We start from the raw sequence: 27,365 nt of genomic DNA, 5'->3' as shown, positions 1-27,365 counted from the left end.
CGGCTACTTCTGAAGTCATGACCAGAAGTGCTTTAAATGCCACAGGAAAGTTCTTTCAGTGGGGAGAAGGGCTGTTTTGAGCAACACAGGAGATGAATTTGGGCTTCTGGAAGTCGACTCAGGCGAGGGGACGAGATGAGGTCTCTTCAGCTTTATTGGGGGTTACATAGGGGATAGGAGAGTTTGGAGAGACATCTGAAGAGCCCAGAACAAAGGCTCTACAACAGGTTATAAGGGTACATAACTGGGTGGGTTTACAAGTTTTCAGAACAAATAGAAAAGTGAATACAAGTAATTTACAGTCTAAATTTACCAATGTCTAACTCTGAGATATGCAGGCGTCGAGTGGTTGGGGAGAGATAACGGCTCATACTATCTGTAATACTTTTCTGGGAGGTTGTTGGGATAATCCATTTCTTCTTCACTTTCTTCTGGCACTTCTCCCATTTCATCCCAGTCCTCCACATTCTCAAGGGCACTGAGCTCTATCTCAGCTGCTTGGGCCGCAACATCTCCCCGTTTGTTTTTAAATAAAAAGGATAAAACTGCTTTTACAATGATAGATTTGCATATACACAAACAGCAAAGAACAAACGCGACAATGAGAACAACTGACACTAAGGTTTTCACGAGAGAGGCAAGCTATCTGGACAGGTCTCATCCTTGGAACAGTTTCCCCCACCAAGTCTCTGTTTCTTGTTTCAGATTTTTGATTTGTGATTGGATGGTGTGAATCTTTCCAGAAATGCTTTCTCTATGTAGGGAAAAGTTAAAACAGCACATTCCTGCAAATTCTTCACAGCCGTGGCCATGGAGGAGCAGAAGATAATCTATCGCAGCTCTGTTTTGGAGAGTGGCATGTTTTAAAGTTTCTTCATCTGCAAGGAGTTTGCTTAGGGCTTCAGAGGTTGCTTTTGCATTTTTTCTTATCTAACATTTTATACGATCAATTTCTCCAAGGTTGTGGTAAATGGCTGTCCACGGTAGAAAAATAGTTGCAGCTAATTTTTTGCTTCTGGGCTAGGTTGTGATTTCACTATTACATTTTTTCAAGTCTAATTGTGCTACTCCTTGATCTCTTTTTTGACGTTTGAATTGGGCAGATTTCCCAGTCAAAGATGTTGGTTTTTGACTGGGAAGGACTGAATTTTTGGAGGAAGAAAGCCAATCCATTAACTGTTGTTTGTCTGGTGTAAATGTCGCCAATCTACCGAGTGTACATGGGCCTCCTCGTGGGTGAGCAGGGATTCTTGCCCAGGCATGGTTGCCGCAAATCAAAAAGAGGCCTTTTGGCAATTGTTTGTGTTGTTCGGGTCCCACTGATCTATGAATTGCTGTGGTCACACACCAATCTCCCGGGGAATATTTTTTGTCTACAGGGATGAGTGAATATTTTATTTTTTCTGGAGCAATGAATGAGACACATTGATCTGCACGGGCTGACCCATGCAGTTCAAGTTCTTGTGGTTCTGCTTTCAGAGGTGGCAACTCTGTGACAAAATTGTCCCAGGCAGCTGCCGAATCCCAGTGGTTATTTACTAATTTGTCTATAAAAAGAAATGCTCTCAGTTTCAGTGGGATTCCCAACAAACAGGACTGGATAGGATCTTCTGCTCTGTCCATGCCTAGACACAAACCTTTTTGTCCCAGAGACTCGGCGAGAGATCGCCAAACGTTAGCTTTGGTTGGGGTACTATGAATGTTTCAGTTGCAACCATAGAATCCAGGATGATGATGATCTGCAGGAGTCCCTTCATCGTGAAACCTACAAAACAAACATGATTAAACAAAAATAACATTTATAAACTTAAAAGGGTCTTCCCAATACTGAAGAATTTTTGGTTTCGGGAAGTCAAAATTCGCTAAGGAATATATGTATGATTCAAGAGGTATTTTAACTAAAGGGTGATCTTTGAGTCTGATTTGTTTCTGTTGTTTCCAGTTGAGGATTGAAAGTTGTTCCTAACTGGGTTTGAATTTTTGTTTTGGTTTCGCGAAATTCACTCGAGGGGGATGGTGTTTGAAATCTTCAGCTGTGTACGGCTTGACGCATTTTGCTGGAACCCACCTGGGCCCGGTAGGCGTGGATACGCACGCGTAACCACGTCCCCAGGTTACCAGGGGAAATGGTCCTTCAATGTTTAAAGTTTCCAAATTCCGAACCAACACAGGTGGTTGTATTTTCAATTTTCCTCTCTTGTCGTTCATGAAGTGCCTAAATATAGGCGGCATGGGCTCCTCGGCCGAGGCATTTAAAAAGTTGATGACATAGAGCGCTTTGGCCAACCGGAGGTGAGGTGTGGTGACTTCTGTTGTGGTCTCTAGCTGTTTGTAAAGTGTTGTTTTGAGGGTCTGATGGGCTCTCTCGACAATTGCTTGGCCTGTTGGCGAGTGAGGGATGCCGGTGACATGGCTGATCCCCCATTCTTCGAGGAATTGATTGAATCGTTTGGATGAGTATGCAGGGCCATTGTCAGTTTTGATTTGCTTCGGGATGCCCAGTGTGGCGAATGCTTGGGTGAGATGCCTGACGCAGTCTGTTGTTTTCTTCCCAGAGTGGGCTGATGCAAACATTGCTCTTGAAAATGTGTCCATTGACACATGGACGTATTTCAGTCGTTCAAATTCGGAAACATGTGTGATGTCGGTTTGCCACACTTGACAACTCTCAATTCCTCGAGGGTTAACACCCATAGGGTAAGTGGGCAGATCGTCGGTGGAACAGTTAGGGCATGCTCTAGTTATTGCTCTTGCTTGTTCTCGAGAGATTCCGAATAGCCTGGCTAAGGCGTGAGCATTTTGATGGAAAAATTGATGGCTCAACTTTGCCTGGCTGAAGTGGTCTGGCGTATTCGGTTTCAGGGCAGAAGCTGCCAATTGATCAGCCCTACTGTTTCCATCGGCGATGGGTCCTGGCAGGTCGGAGTGTGACCTTACATGCATCACAAAATAGGGATGCTCCCGGTGGGACAAGGCTGTTACAAGCCTCAGGAGTAAAGAAAAGATTTTCGGATTGTTAATTTGTTTTAGGACCGAATTTTCGGCTCTCAATGTCACTCCTGCCACATAGGCAGAGTCTGTGACAACATTGACAGGTTCGTTAAATTTTTCAAACAATCTCACCACTGCAGCAAGCTTGGCAACTTGTGGGGACCCCTCGATTACTTGCACATCGGACTCCCACTGTCCTGTGGCGGGGTTCCTCCAAGTCATAACAGACTTTTTGGAAGTGCCTGAGCCATCTGTAAATACAGTCAAGGCGTTGGGAATCGGTTTTTGTGACAGTTTTGGTTTTTCAAACCAATTAAATGTTGTACTTAGAAGTTTGTGTTTTTGATGGCTTGATGTTATTTGGTCAGAGAACCCTTCGAGAGCCATTTGTAGAGGTTCATTGAATTGCATTTCAAAATTCAATTGTTCAGCTTTGTAAGGCACACGTATGAAAACAAAGTCTTGACTTGCTAAGGCACGGAGCCTTAACCTACCCTTTTTGATCACTTTGGATACAAATTCATCTCGGGTAGTTAACGTCTTCGCCAACTGGTGGGGGAGGAAGATCCACTCGATGATAAGCAGTGGATCAGGACGGTCTACACTCCACTGGTAAATTAACTCGGGGATGTACCGGCCTTCCCCCAGGACCACAAGCTCAAAAGGTAGGTTTGGGTCATATCGGTGGGCTTGCCTTTCCGATATGGCCTTTTCCACCTTTCTCAGTGCATCTACAGCTTCTGGTGTTAATTCTCTTGGGGAGTCTAGCTCCCCCCCTCTGATTAAACAGTTGAAAAGGGGGGCCATTTTCTCGGTTGTGATACCCAGGAGAGGCCTTACCCAATTCACGGAGCCACACAGTTGATGTAAATCACGCAATGTGCGTGGGAGGTTTCCAATTTTCAAGCATTGAGGACGGATGGTACGATCATGAATGGTACAACCCAGGTATTTCACTGGTGTTGTTTTTTGGATTTTGTCTGGTCTTATATCAAAACCTGCTTTTGTGAAAACATGTGAAACAATTGTGAGCACTTTTTTAACTTCTGGGCTTGTTGGAGCACACACCAGAATGTCATCCATGTAATGCAGAATGCGGACTTCAGGAAACTGTCGTCTCACAGGGGCGAGAACTCGTGTAATATATTGCTGACAAATTGCAGGTGAGTTTTTCATCCCCTGAGGGAGAACAGTCTACTGAAACTTTTGGAGTGGTTCTGAGTTGTTCAGAGAATGAAAATGCAAATTTGGCTTGATCTGCAGGGTGGAGTGGAATGCTAAAGAAAGCATCTTTCAGATCAAGGACAGCCAATTTCTAGTCTGAGGGTAAAAGGGCCGGAGATGGTAATCTGGGTTGGAGAGATCCCATGTCCTCCATGGCCTTGTTAATTTCTCGAAGGTCATGGAGAAGTCTCCATTCGTCCTTACCAGGTTTTCTGATAACAAAGATTGGAGAGTTCCACGGGCTTGTTGAAGGAACAATTCGTCCTTTTGCAAGTTGTTCTGCCACTAGGGTTTTGAGGGCTTTCAATTTTTCAAGGGGCAGGGGCTATGGATCAATCTACACAGGTTCTTCTTTCAGCTAATTAAGATGTGGGATAGCGCCCTCCACCACGGCCCCGGTGGAAAAAACCTGCTCTTTAGGAGATGGAATGATAATTTTTGCTCCCCATTGGCAGAGCAAATCTCTCCCCCACAGACTGTATGAGAGGTCCGCCACAAAGGGACGGACAGTGCCTTTTGCTCCTTCTACATTTACACAAACAACTGTTTGGGCACTTCGACGTGCCTGTGCATTTCCTCCCACTCCCATAATGGGTGTGGTGGAATCAGTGAGAGGCCATTGGGAAGGCCAATCTCGGCGTGCAATGATGGTGATGTCTGCTCCAGAGTCCACCAGTCCAGTAAGAGTAATTGTCTTTCCATTTAATGTTAAGGATGCTGTCAGCAAAGGACGAGATTTTGCCAGGTTTTCAGACCAGAATACAGATGTTGCATGTCCTTGGTCAGGGTCTGTTGGCAGCAAATGCTGGAACGTGTCATCATCGGTGTTTGAGTCAGATGTCCAGGTCAGTTCTCGGGTCTCACTATTTTTTTCTGCACGCGGTGAGTGTTCGCGTTCATAATTTAGTTTTTTGATGATTCATTTGCGGCTGGATTAAAACGAATGGAGGGTTTTCTGGTGATGTGAGGTGTAGATTGTTGTGACGCAGGGCGCGAGGTGTTTGGGGTTCCAGGGTGGGATTCCATAGGTGTTCTCGGAGGAAAAGGAGAAGAACGTGAGAGGGAAATATTGGGACAGTTTCTTGCCAAATGGCCGGGCTGGCCACATCTGTGGCAGGTATAATGTGGTTGTGGATTGGAATGGGATTGGGGTCGGGAAGTATAGGCTTTAGGGAATTGTGGTACTCGGAGAGGGGGTTCTAAAGATGGACGTGAACAGGCTTCGATCAGTAATGATAAGGTAATTTCTGTGCTTGGGGGTAAAGATGAGATGATTTGTCTGCATCTGGGATTTGCATTCACAGAGGCTGTTTGAATTATGACTTCTTCTTGTTGTTCAGGATTTTTAAATTGTTTTTCAATGGCTGCTGTCAGCCTGTCAATGAAATCAGTAAATAATTCAGTTTGGCTTTGTTTGATATACATGAAAGGTACTAAGGTTTCTGGTTTTGAAGGAACAGCCTTTAAGGCATGAAGTGCTGCTGTTATTAAATCTAATTGAATTGATTTTGTAATGATTTTCACTTGTTCAATCGGATTATTAAATCCTTCTTCTGATCCAATGAGAATTGACATTGTCAGGTGCTGCAAATTGGGGTTTGTTTTATAATTTGTTAAAAGAGATTGGACCCTCCGTTTAAAATGTGATTCCCAGAGTGTCATTTGTGCTGGCGTTAATAGCACTGATATAATGCTTCGAATGTCCACTGGACAACGGGTTTCTGATTGGAGTATTGAATCTAAATATGAGTTAAAATAGGTTGAATTTTGGCCAAAATTTTTTGCAGCTTTTAAAACTTTTTCTCTCACTGAATGTGGAATTGGAAACCAAGTGACAGCTTGTGTGTTGCCTGTGTGGATGCTCATCGGGGGTGGTGAGGGACTGGGGGAACTGTGGTTAGAATTAGGAGAGAGTTGTGATTGAGAGGGGTGTTGGGGTGAAGGAGGTGGCTGCTTTTTCCGCCTCCGGGTGGGCGCAGCCATGAGGGTCTGACCACCGGATGTTGACATGCTGAAGTTCCTGTCAAGATGGCGGCGCTCATGAGGAATTTCTCCGGAGGTGTTTTGTCGGGGTTCGGACCGCCCCTCTGGCATCATGGAGGAGGCGGTGGACAGGGCTGGGAGAGGGAGTGAAGGGGGTGGATTTAGGGAGAGGGAGGAGGGAGTGAGATCATGGTAGGAGTGGGTTCTGTTCCCGCGGCGAAAGCCGCGGGAGGCTTTTGCGGGTAAACATGGAGGAGTAGATAGGAGGAAGTCATGACGCGATTGGGCGGAAGGAGAGGAGGAAGGGGAATGCTGGGAAGAAGATGCTCGCGACGAATGCTGGGAAGGGAAACGTCGGGCACGCCCACGGAGGCAGGCATGATCGTGGCCATTATCTCTTTGTGTGGATTTCGCGCGGTCTGGGGTGGATTTTTCAGCGTTTTTTGGCGTGGACCTGGTTTTATTTTTCCGAGATCGGGGAAAGCGCGGATTAGGGGTAAGAGGGGTTGAGGGAGGAGTTGAAACACAGCTGCAGTCTCTGTCTGGGGTTCGGGGAGAGAGAGAAACCCGCGGGTCCCAGCGCAGGTAGCCCCTGGGCGTATTTTTACATTTTACCTGGGGATTTCTCGCTCCTTTTAGGATAGAGGGGTACAGAGAAGGGTGTTGGGATAAAAAAGGGGAACTGGGGAAAGAAAGTTTTTCGGCAGCGGTCACTAAACTGTGAATTTTGGATACCAGGGGGTACAGCCGGAGGGCTAATTTTTCATGTAAACGGCATTGAAAAGAGATTTTCTCAGACAGCTCGTCCCAGAAATCCCCTGAAAGGATGTCTTGTGGGTGTTCGGGGGGACAATATTTTAAAATAAAACGTATTAAAGATGTTAAATGGCTTTTCTTAAAGAAAACTTCGTTCTGAACTAAAAGTGTGGTTAATTTGGACTCAATCTCGCCTCTCAGATTCGCGACTTTAGAAAAAGAGCAGCCCATGCTGTCCAAGCGGGGGGGGTGGTCTTTTCCTAAGCCGAAAAACAAAAAACAAAAACGAAAACAGTTCCTCTGACCCTCCCCCTACAGCGAGACTCGGTCTCTGCCCTGCAGGGGCACTGGGTGGGGATCCCTCTGCCCACTCCCACAATGTCACGGGGGACTTACACCACTCGTGGGTCCTCTTCCGTGAGGAGGTCAGGGGCAAATTAAAGTCGGTTGTCGCGAGGTCGCGTTCTAGGCGTCCACGCTCGCTTCGATCGGGCGTAGGCTCCCACAAAAGCTGGAAAGTTTTGGTGTTGCTCTCAGGTGGAAATTTCACGCGTTGCTGCGGGTGTTTTGGCTTCCCCTCCTCCGCTCGGCGGCGGCACGGCGCGGCGCGGCTCGGCTGCAGCCGCGGCTTGTCGGAGGGGTTTGAAATCCGGTTTTTGCTGTTTCTCCCGGTTTCTTCTTTTCACGCGGTTTCAGCGTCTTCTCCCACGATGTTCAGTGGTTTTCCTCACACGGCGGCACCATCTGCGGCGGCTACTTCTGAAGTCATGACCAGAAGTGCTTTAAATGCCACAGGAAAGTTCTTTCAGTGGGGAGAAGGGCTGTTTTGAGCAACACAGGAGATGAATTTGGGCTTCTGGAAGTCGACTCAGGCGAGGGGACGAGATGAGGTCTCTTCAGCTTTATTGGGGGTTACATAGGGGATAGGAGAGTTTGGAGAGACATCTGAAGAGCCCAGAACAAAGGCTCTGCAACAGGTTATAAGGGTGTTAAGATCCAATTATTAAAGTTCTTTAGAAATACCTCTACCCGAATTAAGGTATAAACGAGACTATATGTCAATCAATAGTATGAGTTTTATTTGATAGAAAATATGAGAGAGAGAGAGAAAAAAAGAGAGAAAAAGAGAAGTAAGAAAAGAGGTGGGGGGGACAGAAAGAGGGAAAGAGAAAATATCACCATCCGTGGATCTCAACGATGTTGCGTTGATCCTCTCCAGCCAGTCTTCTTGGTGGTGATGGTCCCCCCGAAAAGCACAGAATGCCATGGGTTAATATACACTCAGGCCAGGGGCAATGTCCAGGCATGTCCCCCCGGGGGAGGGGGCAGCCTCTAGCCGCAGACTCTGCTTGCATCACTTGCACTCCTGTGGTGCCAGGCCTAGCACTCTGGGGGGTCTGTGATGGATTGTGACTCCCCCTCAGCTCCTCTCATGGATGTGGCCTGTGGGGTTGGGGGTTCCACAGCTGGGTTAGTCTGTGTAAACCTGGCTTCTGTGAGCTGTGCTTTGCCCCCACCCCAAACTCAGCCAGGGATGATTCTCAGCACAGCTGGTGGCTTTGGCCTTTGTGTATGCATACCTTTCCCTCAGCTTGAGATGATTGAACAATAGGTTTCCCTTTATCTAATCTCAGCAGTTTGACTCAGTCCAAAGTCCCAGTCAGGTATCTTCAGAGAGGTTTCTTTGATTGTAGCTTCTTTATACACTTTTTGTTATAATGATTGTTATAATGAGCAAAACTTTATATCAATGTTTGAGGCATGAACTATTTCAGTCTCTGACAGCCACCCCGTGACTCAAACATTGTAATAAATGTCTCTTTTTTAGCAATCTTCTTTAGCCTATGGGTTGTCTACGGAGGTGATGAAAAAAAAGATAATGGGAGAAAAGATAGAAATAGTAGAAGCAATAACATGAGCAATTATACTAATAGGTACAATAGTTCAAAGCATAAATTCAATTGTAATCATCAATTTAATTTTCATTAGTCAGTACCTCCACCCCGCGACCCCAGGAATTAGTGTTTTTAAATGGGTGGTGGGTGTGAGGGGTATTTTTATATTGTATCTCTTAGATGTTAGCTTAATATGTTTGGAAATTGGTTATAGAATTATACAGCTGGTTTTCATTTTTTTTTCGTATAAATGTGGATGGATTTAGCAGGGATGTATGTTTCTTTCTCGACCACATTTACATATAGTTGGTAGAATTTTATAGGTAATATTTTTTTTTCGCTGGATAATTTTATACATCATGAAAATTACTTTTATGATACAAAATTAACATACAAAAGATTTTATAAAAATTATTGTTAAGCAATCTTATCTTTACATGAGGGCTATGCTCTGTTTTTTAAGATTCAGATTATAGCACTGTTGTAATTTAGCCTTGAAACAAATTAGAAATTATAGCTTTACAATCAGTGTAATTAAAAAATGAAATTGATTCTTTTTCAAATTCAGTTGTATTATCTCAACTAGTTTTTTCTCTTGAATTTTTGAGGCAGAGTTAAAATACTCTCTTAGGATATATGGCAGGAGATTTAACAGCCATTGGTTTGAGAGCTGGTAGAAGGCTTTTCTGTATTTTATTCATGTCATTCCATATAACGTTTGTGTTTTGTTAAGATTTTTTAATTCACTACTTAGTAAATTTGAAAAATTTAGCCAAATTATAATAATTTTAAATTTTTCTAAGGCAGAACCGAGAAGATTAGTGCATTTTGTATAAATTCTTGTACCAACTCTCAGGATTAAATTGGTTGAGACAAATTATGCATCTATAACAACTTTTGCCACATTATTTTTCAGTAAAAAGACAAAATAAGTTAGATAAAAATCAAACATAAGAATATATAAAATATTTTAACTAATATTTGATCTTCTAGCAAGTTACTTGCAATGACAACACGAATAAATTACAAATGTTAACAAACTGACAATGCAAGCAATTATGGTGACATTTTAAATTTTCACTGGCTCTCATGCAGCATCATTTCATGTGTTGGTACATTCCTATAAAAGAAAAGTGAAAATGTGGCCCACCAGGCCAATTATTAAAATGAAATAAAACTTCTTGTTGCTAACACTAAACGACAGACTTTACATGAAGAAAAGGTCATCACATTTAGGCATGATTTTGCTGTTTGCAGATTTTCTGCTCTCATACTCGTTTTCCTTATCTTCAATGCAAGAGTGTTTGACATTCCTGGAAAAGAAAAGAAACAAGCTTCCCCGGCAATACTTGCCTGAGTGGAACAAGTTGTTAATTGCATTAATTTTTTTTTTTTAGTTTTAGTGATTTTTTTTTTGGACATTATTAAATTTAGTGACAAGCAATGCCATTGCTTAAAACATTTTGAAGAACTAAATCACCTTTTTAGTAACCAAGCATATTTTTAGTAACCAATTGCTTCTTATTCCACTTTTTCTTGCACTAAGTCTAAGCTAGGGTAGACAGGCAAGTAACAAATTAACTAAAGAAAGACAATACAACATTATCTTTACACTGGCTGCTTGGGATAGGAATTTTCCCCTAAACTTTTTCTACAGCCTCCCAACAGAGGAAGCTGCATGAAAAATACCTAAGCTTGTACAGGGACAACACTATCTTCACAAGGCAGCAGCTTTATAATGGGCTTCAGGGTTAGAACCAATTCTAGTTTTCCACACAAACCACAGACTGGGGGGGAGGGTGGTGGGGGGTGTTCCCTAAAAGACAAGAGTTGCAGAAGTGAATTCAGGAGTGAAACCTGTCAATTCTGGCTTTTTACAACAAAATACACACACACACAAAAACCACAAAGTAGGGGCGTGGGTCCCCTCCAAACAGGAGATTTTTGGTTTTGCACAACACCACGAACAGGAGCTTTACAGCTCCACACAAAGTAGGGGCGTGGGTCCCCTCCAAACAGGAGTTTTTAGGCTCCGCACAACACCACAAACAGGAGCTTTACAGCTCCGCACAAAACACCAAGGAGAGGCTTTTACTACAAACTGCAGACAGGAAGGCCTCCCCACGAGACACAAGCAGCAGAATTGGCTTCAGGACTGAAACCTGCCAATTCTGGACTCGCACAACAAAAGAAACTAAAGGGAACTAGAACCCCCATATCAGTTTACTATAACTTCTGGCCCCCAGAGATGACACTTCAATTTCCACAATGTACTCAGAGAAAATTGCAGTCAAATTTCTAAGTGTTTAAACAAACTAGAATATGCACAACCCGTCAAAGAAAGTTGGTGTAAGAGAATTGTTATGGATGGAGTCATAACAACTCTTACCACCCTTTAAAAAAAAAGGTAGTGTTTGTATTTGTTAGTATAAAGTATACTAACATAGTATAGAATAATTAATAATTATGATATAGTATAATTATTATAATAATTAATAATTAAATAGTATAAAAGGAAGAACGTGAAATTATTTGATGAGAGAAGACAATAGTATTGTGAAAGGCACTTCGGGTCAGAGAATGCTATCCTGCCGACTATGCCAATAAAATGTTATGATCTAATTATTAAGGTTCTTTAGAAATACCTCTGCCCGAATTAAGATACAAACGAGACCATATGCCAGTCAATAGTATGAGTTTTATTTGATAGAAAATATGAGAGAGAGAGAGAAGAAAAGAGAGAAAAACAGAAGTAAGAAAAGAGGTGGGGGGGACAGAAAGAGGGAAAGAGAAAATATCACCATCGTGGATCCCAATGATGTTGCGTTGATCCTCTCCAGCCGGTCTCCTTGGTGGTGATGGTCCCCCCAAAAGCACAGGATGCCATGGGTTAATATACACTCAGGCCAGGGGCAATGTCCAGGCATGTCCTCCCAGGGGAGGGGCAGCCTCTAGCAGCAGACTCTGCTTGCATCACCTGCACTCCTGTGGTGCCAGGCCTAGCACTCTGGGGGGTCTGTGATGGATTGTGACTCCCCCTCAGCTGCCTCTCACGTGAAAGTCCCGTGGATGTAGCCAGTGAGGCTGGGGGTTCCACAGCTGGGCCAGTCTGTGTAAACTTGGCTTCTGTGAGCTGTGCTCTGCCCCCACCCCAAACTAAGCCAGGGATGATCCTTAGTGCAGCTACTGGCTTTGGCCTTTGTGTATGCATACCTTTCCCTCAGCCTGAGATGATTGAACAATAGGGTTTCCCTTTATCTAATCTCAGCAGTTTGACTCAATCCAAAGTCCCAGTCAGGTATCTTCAGGGAGGTTTCTTTGATTGTAGCTTCTTTATACACTTTTTGTTATAATGAGCAAAATTTTATATCAATGTTTGAGGCATGAACTATTTCAGTCTCTGACAGAGAGGCAAGGGACCGGACAGATTGCTAGCAGGATGTGGGAGATGGGTATGACTGCCTGGCACAAAAGCCAGGGAGATACCTCCTTCCTGGCTTTGATCAGCACAGAGCTGGAGGAGGAAAACAGTTGGAGAAGGAAAAGATTGCCTGTGGAGATATCAGAGCAAGTGGCTTTGTGGAGGATCTGACCTGGATTCTCAGGTGTCAGTTGATGCCACTGAGCTCCTGGATTCCTTCAGCAGGACACTCGATTCAGTATTCCCCCTCTCCCTTTCCCCACAATATTTAGAGCCTTAAAACCCTACAGACTGAAATTCCCCCACCAAAATCAGTCAGCAGCTCCCACCTCAAAGAGGGGGACACTGATTGTGTTGAAAGAGAAGAGTCTCACCTTTCCTTTCTCAGCCTGGAGAATTTCACTGGAGCAGACACACTGTGGGTTCACATTGCCTCACACACACCAGCTGCTGTCCCTGGGTCAGGATCTTCAAGAGCTTCCCTGGAATGCTCACTTGGGAAAGGGGAGAGAAGCCTGCTGGGTGAGCCTGGACAGTGTCCAGTGAGGGGTCTGTCCCAGGCCCCCTTTTGTCCCTGCTGGATCATGTTCTCCAGGGCTCTCACAAACAGGGAACTTTCTGAGCCTTTGCTGGTATCAGAGCTCTGCTTCTAATCTGCCGTTGAGTTTGTCCAGGAAATGAGTAACAGGAGAGAGCCTCAGCAATGAGACCTGTGGGAAAGCAGTTTGTCTCTGTGTCAGGTTCCTCTTTCGTTTTAAAGCAACCCCAATCCTGAAATCTTGTCTTCTGAACTGCCTGAACTTGCCCCTCTCATTCCTGGGGTGAATCCCTAGGACCCTGCGCTACAAAATTTGATTCCTGGTTCAAATATTGTTTTCCTACTTGTATCCCACAACTTCAATGGTATTTGACTTTCACCATGCAGTTTCCAAGAGGATTCATGCAATAATGGAATGCTGTGTGTGAGCTGGAGCACAGGCATACAGGAGAGGGATGATTTAACATTTCAGAAATGTCATTTTTTCTGAGAAGAGGTGAATCAATGCTGCTCTCTTGGCTACAACCATTAGAAAGCTAGAGATTTCATTCGACTCATCTTCTACACTCCCTTGGGAGTCAGACAGCAGCCGACAGTGAATTCCACAGAATTCCTAGAAAGCTGAAATGAGATGATTCCCACCCAGACTGACATGTGTCCTGGAGCTGGGATGCTGCTGCTGGAATCTGGTGTGTGTGGAGACCCTGGGAGCAGAACTGCCTCCTCTCTTCCTCACTGACACTGTGTTTGTGTCCCCAGCTGTGGAATCTCACATCCCCTCACTGGGCCAATCCTTTCCTGTGCAAACAGTTCCTGATCCATGAGCTAAAGGGGCTCCAGGAGAGCTGGAGAGGGACTTTGGAGAAGGGTCTGGAGGGACAGGACAAGGGGATATGGCTTCCCACTGACAGAGAGTGCATTCAGATGTGATATTGGGGAGAAATCCTTCCCTGTGAGGGTGCTGAGGCACAGGTTGACCAGAGAAGCTGTGGCTGCCCCAGGATCCCAGGAAGTGTCCAAGGCCAAACTGATTTGCATTTGGAGCAATGTGGACTTTTGGAAGCTGTTGCGGCTGGTGAAGGGGTGGGATCAGTAAAAACAACCACAAGTGCTCACAGGATGGAGGAGAAGAAGGATGAGCTCTGGTGAAGGGCTGATAGGGGGATAACAGCACTGCTAAATCTGATCTCTTTTAACTTTTATTGCATCATTAAGGGGATTGGCAGTAATTAATGTGGGGTCTAACTGCTGATAACCTGGCTGCAAGCAACTCTTTTCTGTCCTTCCCTTGGACAGAGTGTGCCTACAGCAGAATGAGAAAAAAGGGCAATTCTTGTCTCAGTTGTGCTCCCTTGAGTCCAGGGAAGGTTTTGGCAATGGTCCCAGAGCTGTTCCCAGAAAGGGAGTTGTTTCTGAGAAGCACCCAGCTGCCTCCCCAGCACTGCCAGCACTGCCAGCATTCCAGTGCCACCAGCACCACCAGCATCCCTCTGCTGCTGGAGGGACCATGACCCCTCAGGGAACAGAAATGAGCAATGGTAGAAACCTGTAGGGAGACGAAAGGGACAGCAGTTGGAGAATGGGACATTATCCAGGGAAGGAGTGTTTCTAATCAAGAGGAAATGACGAGCCATTCCCACAGTTCTGGTGGAGCTTTTGAAAAAAGCCACTTCCCTTGCAGCAAAAGCAAAAAAAAAAAAAAGGAAGTGAAACTCAGATGTAGCCAAAACTGCAGTTTCCGACTCCCCCGTGACTCCACAGAGTCTTGGGAAGCAACACTGTGACAGGGCACAGAGAGGAGTCAGCAGGACAGGAGAGGGGACCTCCTGGGGATCTGGGCACTTTCTCCTTCATGTTACTGACCTGGGAGGATGTTGGGGAAGATGAAATAAGAAAGCCTTATAAATATGATTACCTGGCAAAAGATGCTGAGAATCTGGAAAATATAAGCGAGATTGAAATGAAGACAAGCTTTGAGTTACCAAACCCCATTTACTGAAGAAGTAGAAAACAGTGTTATGGCTGACTGGAGCTAATCCCCTCTTGATGAAGCAATACCCTCTGCTCGTAGGCGGTCCAAGGGTCAGAGCAGACCCTGCCAACTGGGCAGAGCGTCCAAAGAGCAGTTTTTAGAGTTTAAAATATAACGCCGTATGGTAATGCGATGGTTCTAATAGGTTGTCTGTAAATGTTGTAGGATTTGTAGCTTGTTCTACATTGGTTAATAAGAATTAGAATATTCAACACAGAAGATGATTTATTGTATTGTAAATGGCAACCTTGCAACTTTTTCTTTTCTATCTTTTCTGCTCTATCTCTCTCTCTTTCTCTCTCTCTTTTTCCTCTGACCTCCTTTGGGCTGCAGCTGGCAGCCCCTGGCAGCTCTCCTACACCCATGCCCTTTCACAATTAACCCCATGCTCTATGACCTGACTTCAGAGATCTCTCGTCTCTCGAAGATCAAATGAATCTTCGGATTTTGTTCCGACCATGTGCAACTGACAAACAAACCGATCTAATCCTGCGGATCCAAATCCTACACGAGGATCTGCATTAGGATGTGGACCCCAAAGGAGGAAGGGGATGGCGGGAACAGCCACTGATCTGGACAGACACCCTTTGCCTGCTGCTGCCCCACACTGAACAGGTCAGTGCAATGTTTGCCTTCCTCCCTACCCCACCTGCCTCTCCTCCAGCAGCTGCTCTGTTCCTGCCACCCTCTTCATGGGACTGCAGTGTCCTCCCCAGCTCCTCCCTCTGCCCTGAGCTTCCCTTCTGTATCTTGGTATTGAAATCAGATGGAAAAAACTTTTTGACACAATGGAACACATTAGAAAGCAGGAATTCTTTATCTGTGCAGGTCATACGGAAGGATCTCTCCTTTTTCTGTGTGTGGAGAGACTTTACAACAGGGGTTTTATCCATTAAAATCTTTCAAAGTAATAAAAAAGTGTTTCTTTCCAAATAAATAATCATCACTGAATGTATTCACTGTATTCACTGTACAGGATTGCAGTATTCACTGAATGCTGCAATATTAAAGGTGACCCTCCTTGAACTTTTCCTTTGGCCATGTGCTGTTGCTTCTTGTTACAGAACTTGTCCCAAAAGCACTGGAGGCCTCCTTATCTCTTTCTCCACTGGTTCCACCCACGTTTATCCTTCTCTGTCCACACCTTTACATCCTTTTATCTTTTTGTCCAGCTGGTCTTTCAACTGCTTCAGGGAAGCTGAAAATTTTTATTCTCTGTGTTCTTTATCATTCTCCTGCCAAACATCCCAACCGTCCCACCTCCCTCTCCCACCCCACTATTTCCACTGCCCTCCTCCCCTGCACATCTCACTGCTCTCTACTGAATCCTTCCTGCTGCACGGAGCTGCTGAGGAGCTGCATGGTCCATCCTGGGATTCTCCAACCACTGACTCCCCATCCACTCTGACCACAGCCAGGGGCCTCATTCCACTGCCTGCCCAGCATCCATCCATGGAGGTGAGCACTGTCACCCCCCCTCCTGCCTCACCCACTGAAGAGGATGATCCATGTGAAATAGATGTCAGCAGCATGGCCATACACAGTGCCACACTGCTCATCTGCCTCTGTGGGCTGGCTGGGAATGGGGCTGTCCTCTGCCTCCTCAGACTGAAAGACCCTAACATCAAAATCTTTAATCTGGCTGTCATCGACTTCTTCTTCCTCCTCTTCACAGTCCCCTCTGCCCTGCTCTCCCTGGTGGAGGAAGTGTCCTGCTCCACTATCATGCCCCTGGTGTACCTGAGCTTCCTTTACCAGATGTCTGTGGTCTCCTACTACTGGGGGCTGTGGCGGCTGACAGACACCAGCATTGGGATGGGCATGTACAAGCTGTACCAGGGCTTCTGCCACTGCCACCTTCCAGAGCGCCTGCTGTGGGTGGTGCACAGTGTCGAATTCTGGGCTTTCTTCACTCTCATCACTGTCATTCCCACGGTGACCTCCCTGTGTCCATCACACAAGCGGGAGCAATGTCGGGTGGCTCTCATCTCCACATTTGCATTCATCCTGCTCCTCTTTGCTGCACCCGATGTCATTACCAGATCACTCAACTTCATTAAGGCCAAATGTGGCTCCCAGCAGCAGCAACTCAACAAGCGTGACATTGTTATCTTCCTCATTCTGCTCTTCACTCTCCTCCTCACCATCTGGAACTTCCTGCACCAGCTCGGCTACATTGTTGTGTCCTTCCAGGTTTTTTTCCTGCTCACCTGCATCAACAGCACCTACAAACCCTTCATCTACTTCCTGGTGGGGAGGTGTTGGAGGACCTGCCCCGTGGGGTCCCTAAGGGAATCTCTGCAGAGGGTTTTTGATGAGCAGGAAGACAACTCTGCCAGCAAAAAAGACACCACCACAGACACAGTGGTCTTAGCCTGTTGATCCCTTTGACTGCACTGCTGAGGGACCCTGGGACAGAGGCTGAGGGTTTCCTTGAGTCACCTGATTAATAAATATCCACAGGATCTCCCTCCCACACTGTATTCCTGCAGGAGAAGCAAGCAGGAGCATGTGGGAGGGATGCTCTGCAGGGAGTACATTGGAGCATGGCTTTCCTCCTCCCTCCCAGGTCCTAAAACACTATTCCCCCAAGGGAATATTTTGCAACACAGCTGTGATCCCAAAAATCCCCTGGCACCTGGTTCCTGCATCCCACTGCAGTCTGATATCAACAAACAGCATCCTGAACCCTGAGCTGCCTTCACCCCGTCTGCCAGCGCTTGCTGCCTTCCTCTGGCTCCTGCTGCCAGCCGGGAATGGGGGTGGAGGGAGGGAGGGAGGGGACACAGCCATGGCTTGTGCTCCCTGCAGCAAACATGATCCCGAGTGCCCAGAGCTGGGATGGCAGCGGCACAGCCGGCATGGGCAGGATGGCCCAGGGGCTCAGCATTCCCTTCCCAGCTGCTCTCTGAGTGGCACAGCAAAGATCTCCCTGGTCCCGGCTGGAGCAGGGCAGCAGTGGGGCTGTCAGGGGGGAAGGTGGCCCTGGGGGGAGTCTGGGAGTGTCAGAGGGGTCAGGAGGGGTCAGGAAGGGTGTGGATGCTGCCGATCCCAAATGTCCTCACTGGAGAGCAGCAGAGCTACAGGTTGTGCTCAGAGCCAGGGAGAGGCCAGGAAAGCTGCTGGATGGGATGGGATGGGATGGGATGGGATGGGATGGGCAGTGGGGTGGAAATAGGAATGGGGAGCGATACCAAAAGGGGCTGGAATAAACTTTCTAACACAATGGGAATCATTAGGAAGCAGGAATTCTTTACCTGCACAGGACACACAGAAGGATCTCTCATGGTTCTATGTCTGAGGTGAGACTTTACAGCAGGGGTTTTATCCATTATAACCATATATAGTCATTAAAACTTATCTAATACCTAAACATCACTTTCCTCAGACTAATTTCTGTGCATCCACATCCTCCTGAGTGTCTGCCGTGGTTTCAGCCTCAGCAAACACCAGGCACCTATGGCAGCTGCTTGCTTGTTCTCTCCCCTGCCACATCCGGGAAGAGGGGAGGAAAAAAGAAATTAGGTAAGCGTTCATGAGTCAAAATAAAGGACAGTGAAAAAATACTTCAAGGGAAAAACAGGCTCCACTTAAAGTTGCAAATTGAATTTATTACTAACAGAGTCAAAGGAAGATAATGAGAAGTAAAAGAAACCCTTAAAGACACTGTTTTTCCTCTCACCCCCTCCCTCCTTCCCACCAACAGTGCAGGGAGGGCAGGGTGTGGGGCTTTGGGTCAGCTCATCCCCAGGATCTTCCACTGCTCAGGGAGAGAGGTCCTTCCCTGCATTGCCATGGGCTTCCTGCCACAGGAGAGAGATCTCTGTGAACTCCTCCAGTGCAGCTCCAAACTCAGGAACAGCAGCAGCACAGACAATCCTGCTGCAATGTGAGCTCCTCCCACGGGCAGTCAGTCCTCCCAACCTGCTGTGCTTGGCTCCCTCATCCACGGGCTGCACTCCTCCAAGGACAGGCTGCTCCAGCCTGGAATCAAGGGCTCTCTCTCTCCACTGGGACTTCCACTGGATCACAGCCTCCTCCAGGCACCCACCTACTCTGGCATGGGGCACTTCCTCCATGGGCTGTGGGTGGATTTCTGCATCCCTGTTGGACCCCATGGGCTGCAGGGGCACAGCAGCTTCACCATGGTCTTCACCACAGCCTACAGAGGAAACTTGCCTCTGGTGCCTGGAGCTCCTCCTCCCTCACCTTCTGCACTGCCCTTGGTGTCTCCATGTTGTTTCCCTCACATGTTGTCACCTCCTCTTCCTCGTTCCCTGGCTAGAAACAACTGCATGCACATTTGCTTTGATTTCTCCTCCAATATGTTATCACAGAGGAGTACCCATCATCTCTAACTGGCACAGGCTTGGCCAGCAGCATATATATCATCTTCAGAGCAATTAGAGATTGGCTCTGCTGGACAGAGTGAAAGCTTCCAGAAGCTTCTCACAGGAGCCATCTTTGTGGCACCCCTACTAACAAAAACTGGGCCAAGCAAAACCAACACAGAGGGTCATTGCATGGGGAGTACAGCCAGAGAACAGGGCTGAGCCAGGCTGCTCTGGCTCAGAGCCATGTGGCCTCATGTCCCCATACTTCTGGCTGTCTCTGACACATCTCCAGGTGCCACATGTCCAGCAGTGCCTCACAGAGCTGTCACCTCCACCCCAGCAGTGTCCCCAGGGCTGTGGCTCCCCTCCTCACTCCTGCTTTTCCCCTCAAACACTGTCTGCAGAGTGACTTTGATGGAGCACAGAAAGTGCTGCTGGCAGCTCCCCACCAGCACATAAATCACAGGGTTGAGGCTGCTGTTCAGCAAGGCCAGCAGCCAGGAGGTGTTTTCTGGGAATAACTTGCCAGAATCAGAAAGGCTGAGGAGAACCTCCAAGCAGAAAGGGATGCTGAAGGCAAAGAAGAGCAGGACATTGAGCAGGATGGTGACACAGGGCTTCCCTGGCTGCCACCTCTGGGAGCCACAGCAGACCCTGAGGAACAGGAACAGGTTGGAAACCAACATCACTACGGACAGAATCAGGGAAATCACAAGGGCTACACCTGCAAGGACTGTCTCTGAGTCTTCAGTAAAGGTGAGGTAGAGGGAGGACACAAAAACCCCAGTGAGAACCCAGATGGACCCACTGATGACACCCGAGAGGTGCCGGGGGCGGTGGCTTTGGTACCAGATGGGGCAGAGGATGGAGACACAGCGCTCCAGGCTGAGAGCTGTCAGCAGCCCCAGGCTGCTCAGGTCAAACAGGTGGCACAGGAGTTCCACTGCAAATACAAAATCTATGTAGGCAGGAGCAAGATAAATCAAAGATGTGCAAAATGCTGCTAAGGTCAGAAAAGCCAAGATAAGCAGGGAGAACAGGAGGAGCAGGCAGAAGTCAGCTACAGGCAGATTTAGGGTGTAGACAGTGAAAGGGTTCTGCTTCATGTGGAAGCCCAGGAACCACATGGCCATCCCATTCCCCACCAGCCCACAGAGGCAAATCCCCAGACAGACCCCTGCAAGAGCAATCAGTGTGTAGGGAAAGCTCGAGCATTGATATGGGAGATATTCCTCCAAGTCCACAGATCCATTCAGGGTGAGGTTTGTTGTGCTGGTCTCCTCCATGGTGAATGATCCTGTTCCCAGTGGTTGTCTTCTCCTTTTCCACCACTTCTAGGGAGAGATGAGGAACCAGAGGGAAATAAGGGCCATCAGCATTCCCAGCACTTCCCATCTGTACACCAGCCCCAGGAAGAACCTCCACCCCTGCAGTGCCCAGGCCCAGGGCAGGAAAAATCTGTCACTACTCCATCCCTGGACTCCTCCCTCCAGTAGGAACAGCTCTGTCACAGGAACCCCACGGGAAAAGGATCTGGTGGTGGCTGCTGGGACCACTGGCTATGCTTCAGCCTCATCCCTCGTGCCTGGTGTGCAGCCCTTAGCCCAGAGATCACATCCCATGGTCAGAGCCTCCCCTCATAACCTCACCACATCAGTGACAGCTTCCCCTCACATGTCCCAGGGACAGAGATCTTGTCAGGAGGAGGTGGCCATGTCACCCCCTTCCTCTCCTCCCCCCAGTTCTTCATGAGGAGCTACTGATCTGTAATGATCCTATTAATTCAGACACTCAAGTTCTATAATTTTAAACACCATTTACTGGTCTAAAACAATGAAGGAGAAGAGTACAGCACAGATAATATTATGTCCCTTCAGATGCTGTTAACCTTGAGGCAAAATACTCCTCTGGTGAGGGAAGATCCTGTCCATGGAAAGCCTGCTCCACTATGGTCCTTTCAGCTTCTACAGGGTTTTGTGAACCCCTCAGAAATTCCAGACCTCATTGTGAACCCAGTCCCTGCCCCTTGGGTGCCAACAGAGCCCCTGAGCAGCAGCCATGAGGACAAGCACTGGCCTTGTGTCCACTTGCTGTGGGAAATCACCAGTGCCCAGACACAGGAGTGCACGAGGGCTTTGCCCACAGCCTCTCATCACATCCCATCTAACCACAATCAGCAGCCCAATTACCCCTGCTGAGCATGTGTCTCCTCTGAGATTAGGTTTGTGGGGTACATGGTGCTGCCAGTGTGCTCTTATCTCCAAGTGGTTCCTGCCACACAATCTCAGCCTTTCACAGCACAGGGACTGGCATTTTGTTGCTTGTTTTCTGCACTTCTTTCATGCATTTTCCATCTCCTCTGGAGTTGTATCCTGTGCTTGTCATCCCCCAGACTGATGTGCTCCAAAGATACCCTTGTTAATGCACAAGGTCCATGGTCTCTCCAGGGTGTCCAGCCTGGAGCTGCAGGATTTGGAGCTAGAGGAAGACTTGAAACAAGGAGAGAACACAAGTTCAAGGTCCATCCCTGAGAGGGAGATGGAGAAAGGTGCAACTCCTGGAAGTGTGTCCCAGAAGGAAGTTGGGAGAAGTGTTTGAGCGCCAGATACATGTCACTAGAGGCACTGAGCAACTTGTGCTGTTGCAGGTCTGCACATCAGGGATTTCTCACTCTTGGAGGTCTCTGGCTCCTCTCTCTCACCTCTCTGCCATCCTGGGAATGTTATATGTCCCCTCCTGTGTTGATGGATCCCCACCATCCACCACCACACAGGGAAAGCCAGAGGCCCCTCACATGGTGGGACAACAGCAGAGAATGGCAGGAGGAGAGGAAGGGGGTGACATGGCCACCTCCTCCTGACAAGATCTCTGTCCCTGGGACATGTGAGGGGAAGCTGTCACTGATGTGGTGAGATTGTGAGGGGAGGCTCTGACCATGGGATGTGATCTCTGGGCTAAGGGCTGCACACCAGGCACGAGGGATGAGGCTGAAGCAGAGCCTGTGGTCCCAGCAGCCACCAACAGATCCTTTTCCCCTGGGGCTCCTGTGACAGAGCTGTTCCTACTTGGAGGTAAGAGTCAAGGGATGGAGTAGTGGGTGATGCTTCCTTTCTAGGGACAGGGCTGCACAGGGTGGGAGTTTGTCCTGGGCACTGCAGGGGTGGGGGTTCATCCTGGGGCTGGTGTGGGGCTGTGTGAGCAGATGGGAAGTGCTGGGAATGCTGATGGCCCTTATTTCCCTCTGGTTCCCCATCTCTCCCTAGAAGGTGGTGGAAGAAGGAGAAGGCTGCCGCTGGGAACAGGATCATCCACCATGGAGGAGACCAGCACAACAAACTTCACTTTTAATGATACAATTTATGGATATCTGGACTGGGAGGAATTTATGATGCGTGGATGCTTGGGCATTCCATATACAAGGATTGCCTTTTTCGGGGTCTGTCTGGGGATTTCCCTCTGTGGGCTGGTGGGGAATGGGATGGTTGTGTGGTTCCTGGGCTTCCACATGAAGCAGAACCCTTTCACTGTCTACATCCTAAATCTGGCTGTAGCTGACTTCTGCCTGCTCCTCCTGTTGCTCCTGCTTATACTGGATTTTCTGACCTTAGCAATATTTTGCACGTCTTTGTTTCATTTTTTTGTTCAGTATTGGAATTTTTTGAGTGCCCTTGGGCTCCCATGCTACCTGTTTGACCTGAGTGGCCTGGGGCTGCTGACAGCCCTCAGCATGGAGCGCTGTGTCTCCATCCTCTGCCCCATCTGGTATCGCTGCCACCGCCCCCGGCACCTCTCGGGTATCATCAGTGGGTCCCTCTGGGTTCTCATTGGGGTTTTGGTGTCCTCCTTCTATTTCACCTACACCTTTGCTATGTACTCTGCGACCATCCTTGCAGTTGTAGCCCTCACCATTTCCGTGGCTTTTTCCCTCATGATGTTGGTTTCCAACCTGTTCCTGTTCCTCAAGCTCTGCTGTGGCTCCCAGAGGAGACACCCAGGGAGGCTCTTTGTCACCATCCTGCTCAACGTCCTGCTCTTCTTCGCCTGTGGCATCCCTTTCTGTGTGGAGGTTCTCCTCCATCTTCCTTATTCTGATGCTTTAGTCCCCGGAAACATCTACTTTCTGCTGGCACTGCTGAACAGCAGCCTCAACCCTGTGATTTATGTGCTGGTGGGGAGCTGGCGGCGGCATCACTTCCAGCACTCCGTCAAAGTCGCTCTGCAGAGGGTGTTTGAGGAGAAAGCCAGGAGTGAGGAGGGCAGCCATGGCCTTGGGGACACTGCTGTGGTGGAGGAGACAGCTCTGTGAGGCACTGCTGGACGTGAGGCACCTGGAGATGTGTCACCTCAAAGACACCCACAAATATGGGACCATGTGGGCACATGGCTCTGAGCTCAGTCCTGTTCCTGTATTCCCTCTGAATGACCCTCATTGCCTCATTGCCTCAGGGAATAAACTCCATCTCCTTTGGCTCAGCAGATGAGTTTTATGGGGTTTTGGGGGATCTCCTGCATTGACAGAGTGTGACAGGTTAAGCCTTTGGGACACATCCAGCATGGGAGGGCAGCGATTTCCCAAATCTCTGTGGGGCTGGGGCCTCTAGATGGCAGGAGAAAGGTAAGGATCTCACGGAGCATCCTTCCCCTTCTGTCTGACAGAGCCAGCCCTGCACTCCCTGCTGATGGGAAGAGACCAAACTGACCCCAGGCAGGGCTGCCGAGCGGGGGGAGGGACAGCAACATTCCCTTGCCCTTTAAGTGGGAATTTGTCACATTTTTCCATTCCATAATTAAATCATTCCGAGTAAAGTGCAGGGATGATGGTGAATTCCACAGAATTCTGGTGCCTGTGACCAAAAAAGAGCTTGAACTAAGGAAATTCACATCACCAGGTGCTTGGACCATTTTATTGTGCAGAAATCAGGGGGTTATGCTGCTGTTCTGCAAAATGGGGCCATCCTCTGGTTTCTCAGCATCAATGTCCAAGGAAGCCCTTCAGCACCTCCATCCTGAACCTGGCCATTCTCAGGAGGAGCTGAACAGCAACTCTGCACAGCAGCTTGAGCCAAAATCCAGGTTGTGCTAATCTTTTTCACATTGTTACTACCCCATAATTAGATCTGGATTTATTTGTTTTGTTTGTTTCCAACATGGTAACTCTGCCCCCAAAATGTGTTGAATAAACAACATCCATTTGCTGCAGAGCTCATCCCTGGTGAACAGTGTCCAAAAATTGCTTGTTTCCTTAGTTTTTCCCACTCTAAAGCCTCTGTCTTGTCTGAGGAGGGCAGGTACCTGTCTCATACCAGAGCTCATCCTAAGGCACATTTCTGCATTGTTTGGGATGGTGTAGACAGTCCCAAGAGCTTCTCATTCCTGGGAGAGATCTGGGTAGCAGACACATCTCTTGCTCAGAGGAACTTGTCCCTCCTTTTCCCACTGCCTTAAATCCAGGGGAAAGCAATGTGCCACTGCTTCTGGAAAGGGAAGTGAGAGTGAAAGCCTTGGGTGGTGAGTCATGCTTTGGAGACACACATGAGGTTAAACATCTAAGAAGCATTGATTAACAGAATTGTTAATCATTAATAGAGCAGAGCTACTTCCACAGCTGAGAGGGATTTTCTCTCCCTGTCTCCCATTTTCCTGTCCATTGGAAAGTAGAAACTTTCTAAGGTACAACCTCTTGTCCAGGAAAGAACTCCTATCAGCCAGGGAGTTTCTCCCAAGGCAAGTGCAGAAGGATCATGATCCTTCCATGTATTTTTCTAGCTCCAAGCACCTTCCTTGTCTCCTGTGTCACCCAGGCCACTCCGTACCTGAGCTTCTTGTTTTCCATGGAATCATAAAATGGTTTGGGTTGGAAGAGACTGTAAAGACCATTCTCTTCTAACCCCATGCCACAGGCAGGGACACCTTCCACTAGAGTACATTGCTCCAAGCCCCATCCAATCTGTGCTGGAAAACTTCCAGGGATCCAGGGGCAGCCACAGCTTCCCTCAGATGCACATCAAGTGGAGCCAAACCTCAAGTCACAGCTGTAACATGAGTGGAGCTAAAACCATCCAGATAGCCCAGAGAAAATGGGAGGATCCAGCAGAGGCAGTTCCAGCTCCAACCCCTTGTGCTGACAGCCCACAAGACAGCTCACAGCCCCAAACTCAGTGTGCATTTTGGGGAAAAGGCTTCCAGAGGCAATCCCAAACACCTGCCCACTCGTCTGGGCAACAGAGCTCAGTGTGAATTTTCCACACCTCAGTCTTCCCATGTGTCAGAACCTGCTGGAGATGGACAGGAATCACTCAGGAATTGTTCTGCACTGCTGTGCCAAGATTTCTTATCCATGCTGTTTTTAAGCAAACACACCAAGAAAATCCATTTGCAGAAGGTCTGAGACTTGGTGACTCAATTTTAATATTCCACAGGGTAGGGAAGCTCATTTCTGGAGCAGAGAAAGCTCAGAGCTGTTGAATAGGAAAGATTCAAAGCAAAGACTTGAAAACAAAACTTTCAAGGGTGTCCCTGCCCATGGAGAAAGGGTCAGAATGTGATGATCTGTAAGGTTCCTTCCAACCCAAACCTTTCCATGATGATTCCTCACATCATCCAGAATCCACCCCAGGCAGGAGTTCCCCTGCTGCACACAGCACCAGCCTGACAGAGCTCCAGGAGCATTTGGACAGCACTCTCAGGCACAGGGAGGGATTGTTTGGATGGCCAGGGAGCAGGTGCAGGAGCTGAACTCTGTGATCCTCATGAGTCCCTTCAAATTCAGGATGTTTTATGATTCTGTTTCACAGTGATTCTATTTCATGAGGATTCCACTTTATGATGATTCCACTGTGTTGTCCCTATTCCGGGGCTCTGGCACATCCTCAAAAGCCCTCTGGAAGGCAACTCTAACAGAGAGGGTGAATTCCTTTGCACAGCTCCCAGCCAGGAAGTAAATCAGAGGGTGGGCACTGCTGTTGGCACAGGCGAGCAGGACAGAGGTGCTGAGGGCAAAGACAGAGAGGTCAAAGGCTCTCAGCAAGAGCCAGAACCCAAAATGAGCGGTGAAGAAGGGAAAGAAGGTGACAGGCAGCAGGACCAGGGCACAGAGCTTCCGTGGGGGCTGTTTCCATGAGCAGCACAGGAGCCTGGCCAGCAGGGCTAGAGCAGAACAGATCAGGGTGAGCACTGAGAAGAGGTAGCTCAGCACCAAGGCCACCAGCACCAAAGGGCAGAAACAGGGGGTGACGGTGAGCAGGAAGGAGAGGAGCCAGAGCAGAGCACACAGGAGCACCGGGAAGCGCTGGGAGCGGTGGCAGGGCCAGCAGGACACAGGGAGGACAAAGAGAGCTGTCCCAGCACTGAGGGCTGTCAGAGAGTAGAGCCGGGCAGTGAAAGAGAAGAGGATGGTGACGTTCAGCCCAGCTGTCACACCCCGTGAGCCCAGCTGGTGGCAGAAGCTCTCTGGGACATAAAATATCCCCAGGGCGATGGTGATGAAGAGCAGGAAGGTGAAGTCAGCGATGGCCAGGCTGAGGATGCAGATGGTGATGGGGTTCCTGCGGGTGTGGAAGCCGAGGAGCCAGAGGACAGCCCCGTTCCCCACCATTCCACACAGGCACAGGAGCAGCATGACAGGGACTCTGCTCGAGTGGCTGTTGTCACACTGGGTCCAGTTGGAGTGCTTGTCCTCATTCCAGCTCCCGTTGGAGACTTTCCCACCGGGCTGGCTCCAGCAGGCAGGGCTGGCTGTGTCTGTGGCAGGGGACAATGTGCTCATTGTGACACCTCTGCTGCTTCACCTTCCCCTCACACAGCTGGAGGGGTGACAAACACAGACACCTTACCAACACTGCTGTCCCCCACACGTGGCTTTCCCCATCTTTTCCCACCCCCAGCTTCCATGTGGAGCAGCACAAGGAGAGGCAAGGGACAGGACAGATTGCTAGTAGGATGTGGGAGATGGGTATGAATGCCTGGCACAAAAGCCAGGGAGATACCTCCTTCCTGGCTTTGGACAGCACAGAACTGGAGGAGGAAAACAGTTGGAGAAGGAAAAGATTGCCTGTGGAGATATCAGTGAGTGTCTTTGTGGTGGATCTGACCTGGATTCTCAGGTGTCAGTTGATATCACTGAGCTCCTGGATTCCTTCAGCAGGACACTCGTTTCAGTATTCCCCCTCTCCCTTTCCCCACAATTTTTAGA

General features: G+C 48.1%; 2 protein-coding genes across 2 annotated transcripts in view; one reads left to right on the top strand and one right to left on the bottom strand.

The window, feature by feature from the left end:
• LOC146436832 (mas-related G-protein coupled receptor member A1-like) overlaps nt 1–17,316 on the top strand; it is a 36,163-nt gene extending 18,847 nt beyond the window's left edge. The window contains exon 2 of the mRNA XM_085063279.1: nt 16,299–17,316. Within this exon, the coding sequence (XP_084919405.1) occupies nt 16,299–17,222 (924 nt within the window). The 3' untranslated portion in view covers nt 17,223–17,316. The remainder of the gene's footprint in view (nt 1–16,298) is intronic.
• An 8,243-nt stretch (nt 17,317–25,559) lies between these two features.
• On the bottom strand, nt 25,560–26,939 carry LOC146436831 (mas-related G-protein coupled receptor member X2-like). Its single transcript, XM_085063928.1, has one exon. The coding sequence runs from the start codon at nt 26,937–26,939 to the stop codon at nt 25,995–25,997; it is 945 nt and encodes a 314-aa protein (XP_084920054.1). The 3' UTR covers nt 25,560–25,994.
• Between the last annotated feature and the right edge of the window lie 426 nt (nt 26,940–27,365).

Source organism: Lichenostomus cassidix, chromosome 5, assembly GCF_008360975.1.
Source record: "Lichenostomus cassidix isolate B80296 chromosome 5, HeHo_3.0, whole genome shotgun sequence".
NCBI classification, from domain to species: Eukaryota; Metazoa; Chordata; class Aves; order Passeriformes; family Meliphagidae; genus Lichenostomus; species Lichenostomus cassidix.
This window is presented reverse-complemented; position numbering and strand designations above follow the sequence as displayed.

What these genes read in the sequence shown, in the direction of transcription:
- LOC146436831 (XM_085063928.1), bottom strand. Translation starts at nt 26,939, where the DNA reads ATGAGCACATTGTCCCCTGCCACAGACACAGCCAGCCCTGCCTGCTGG.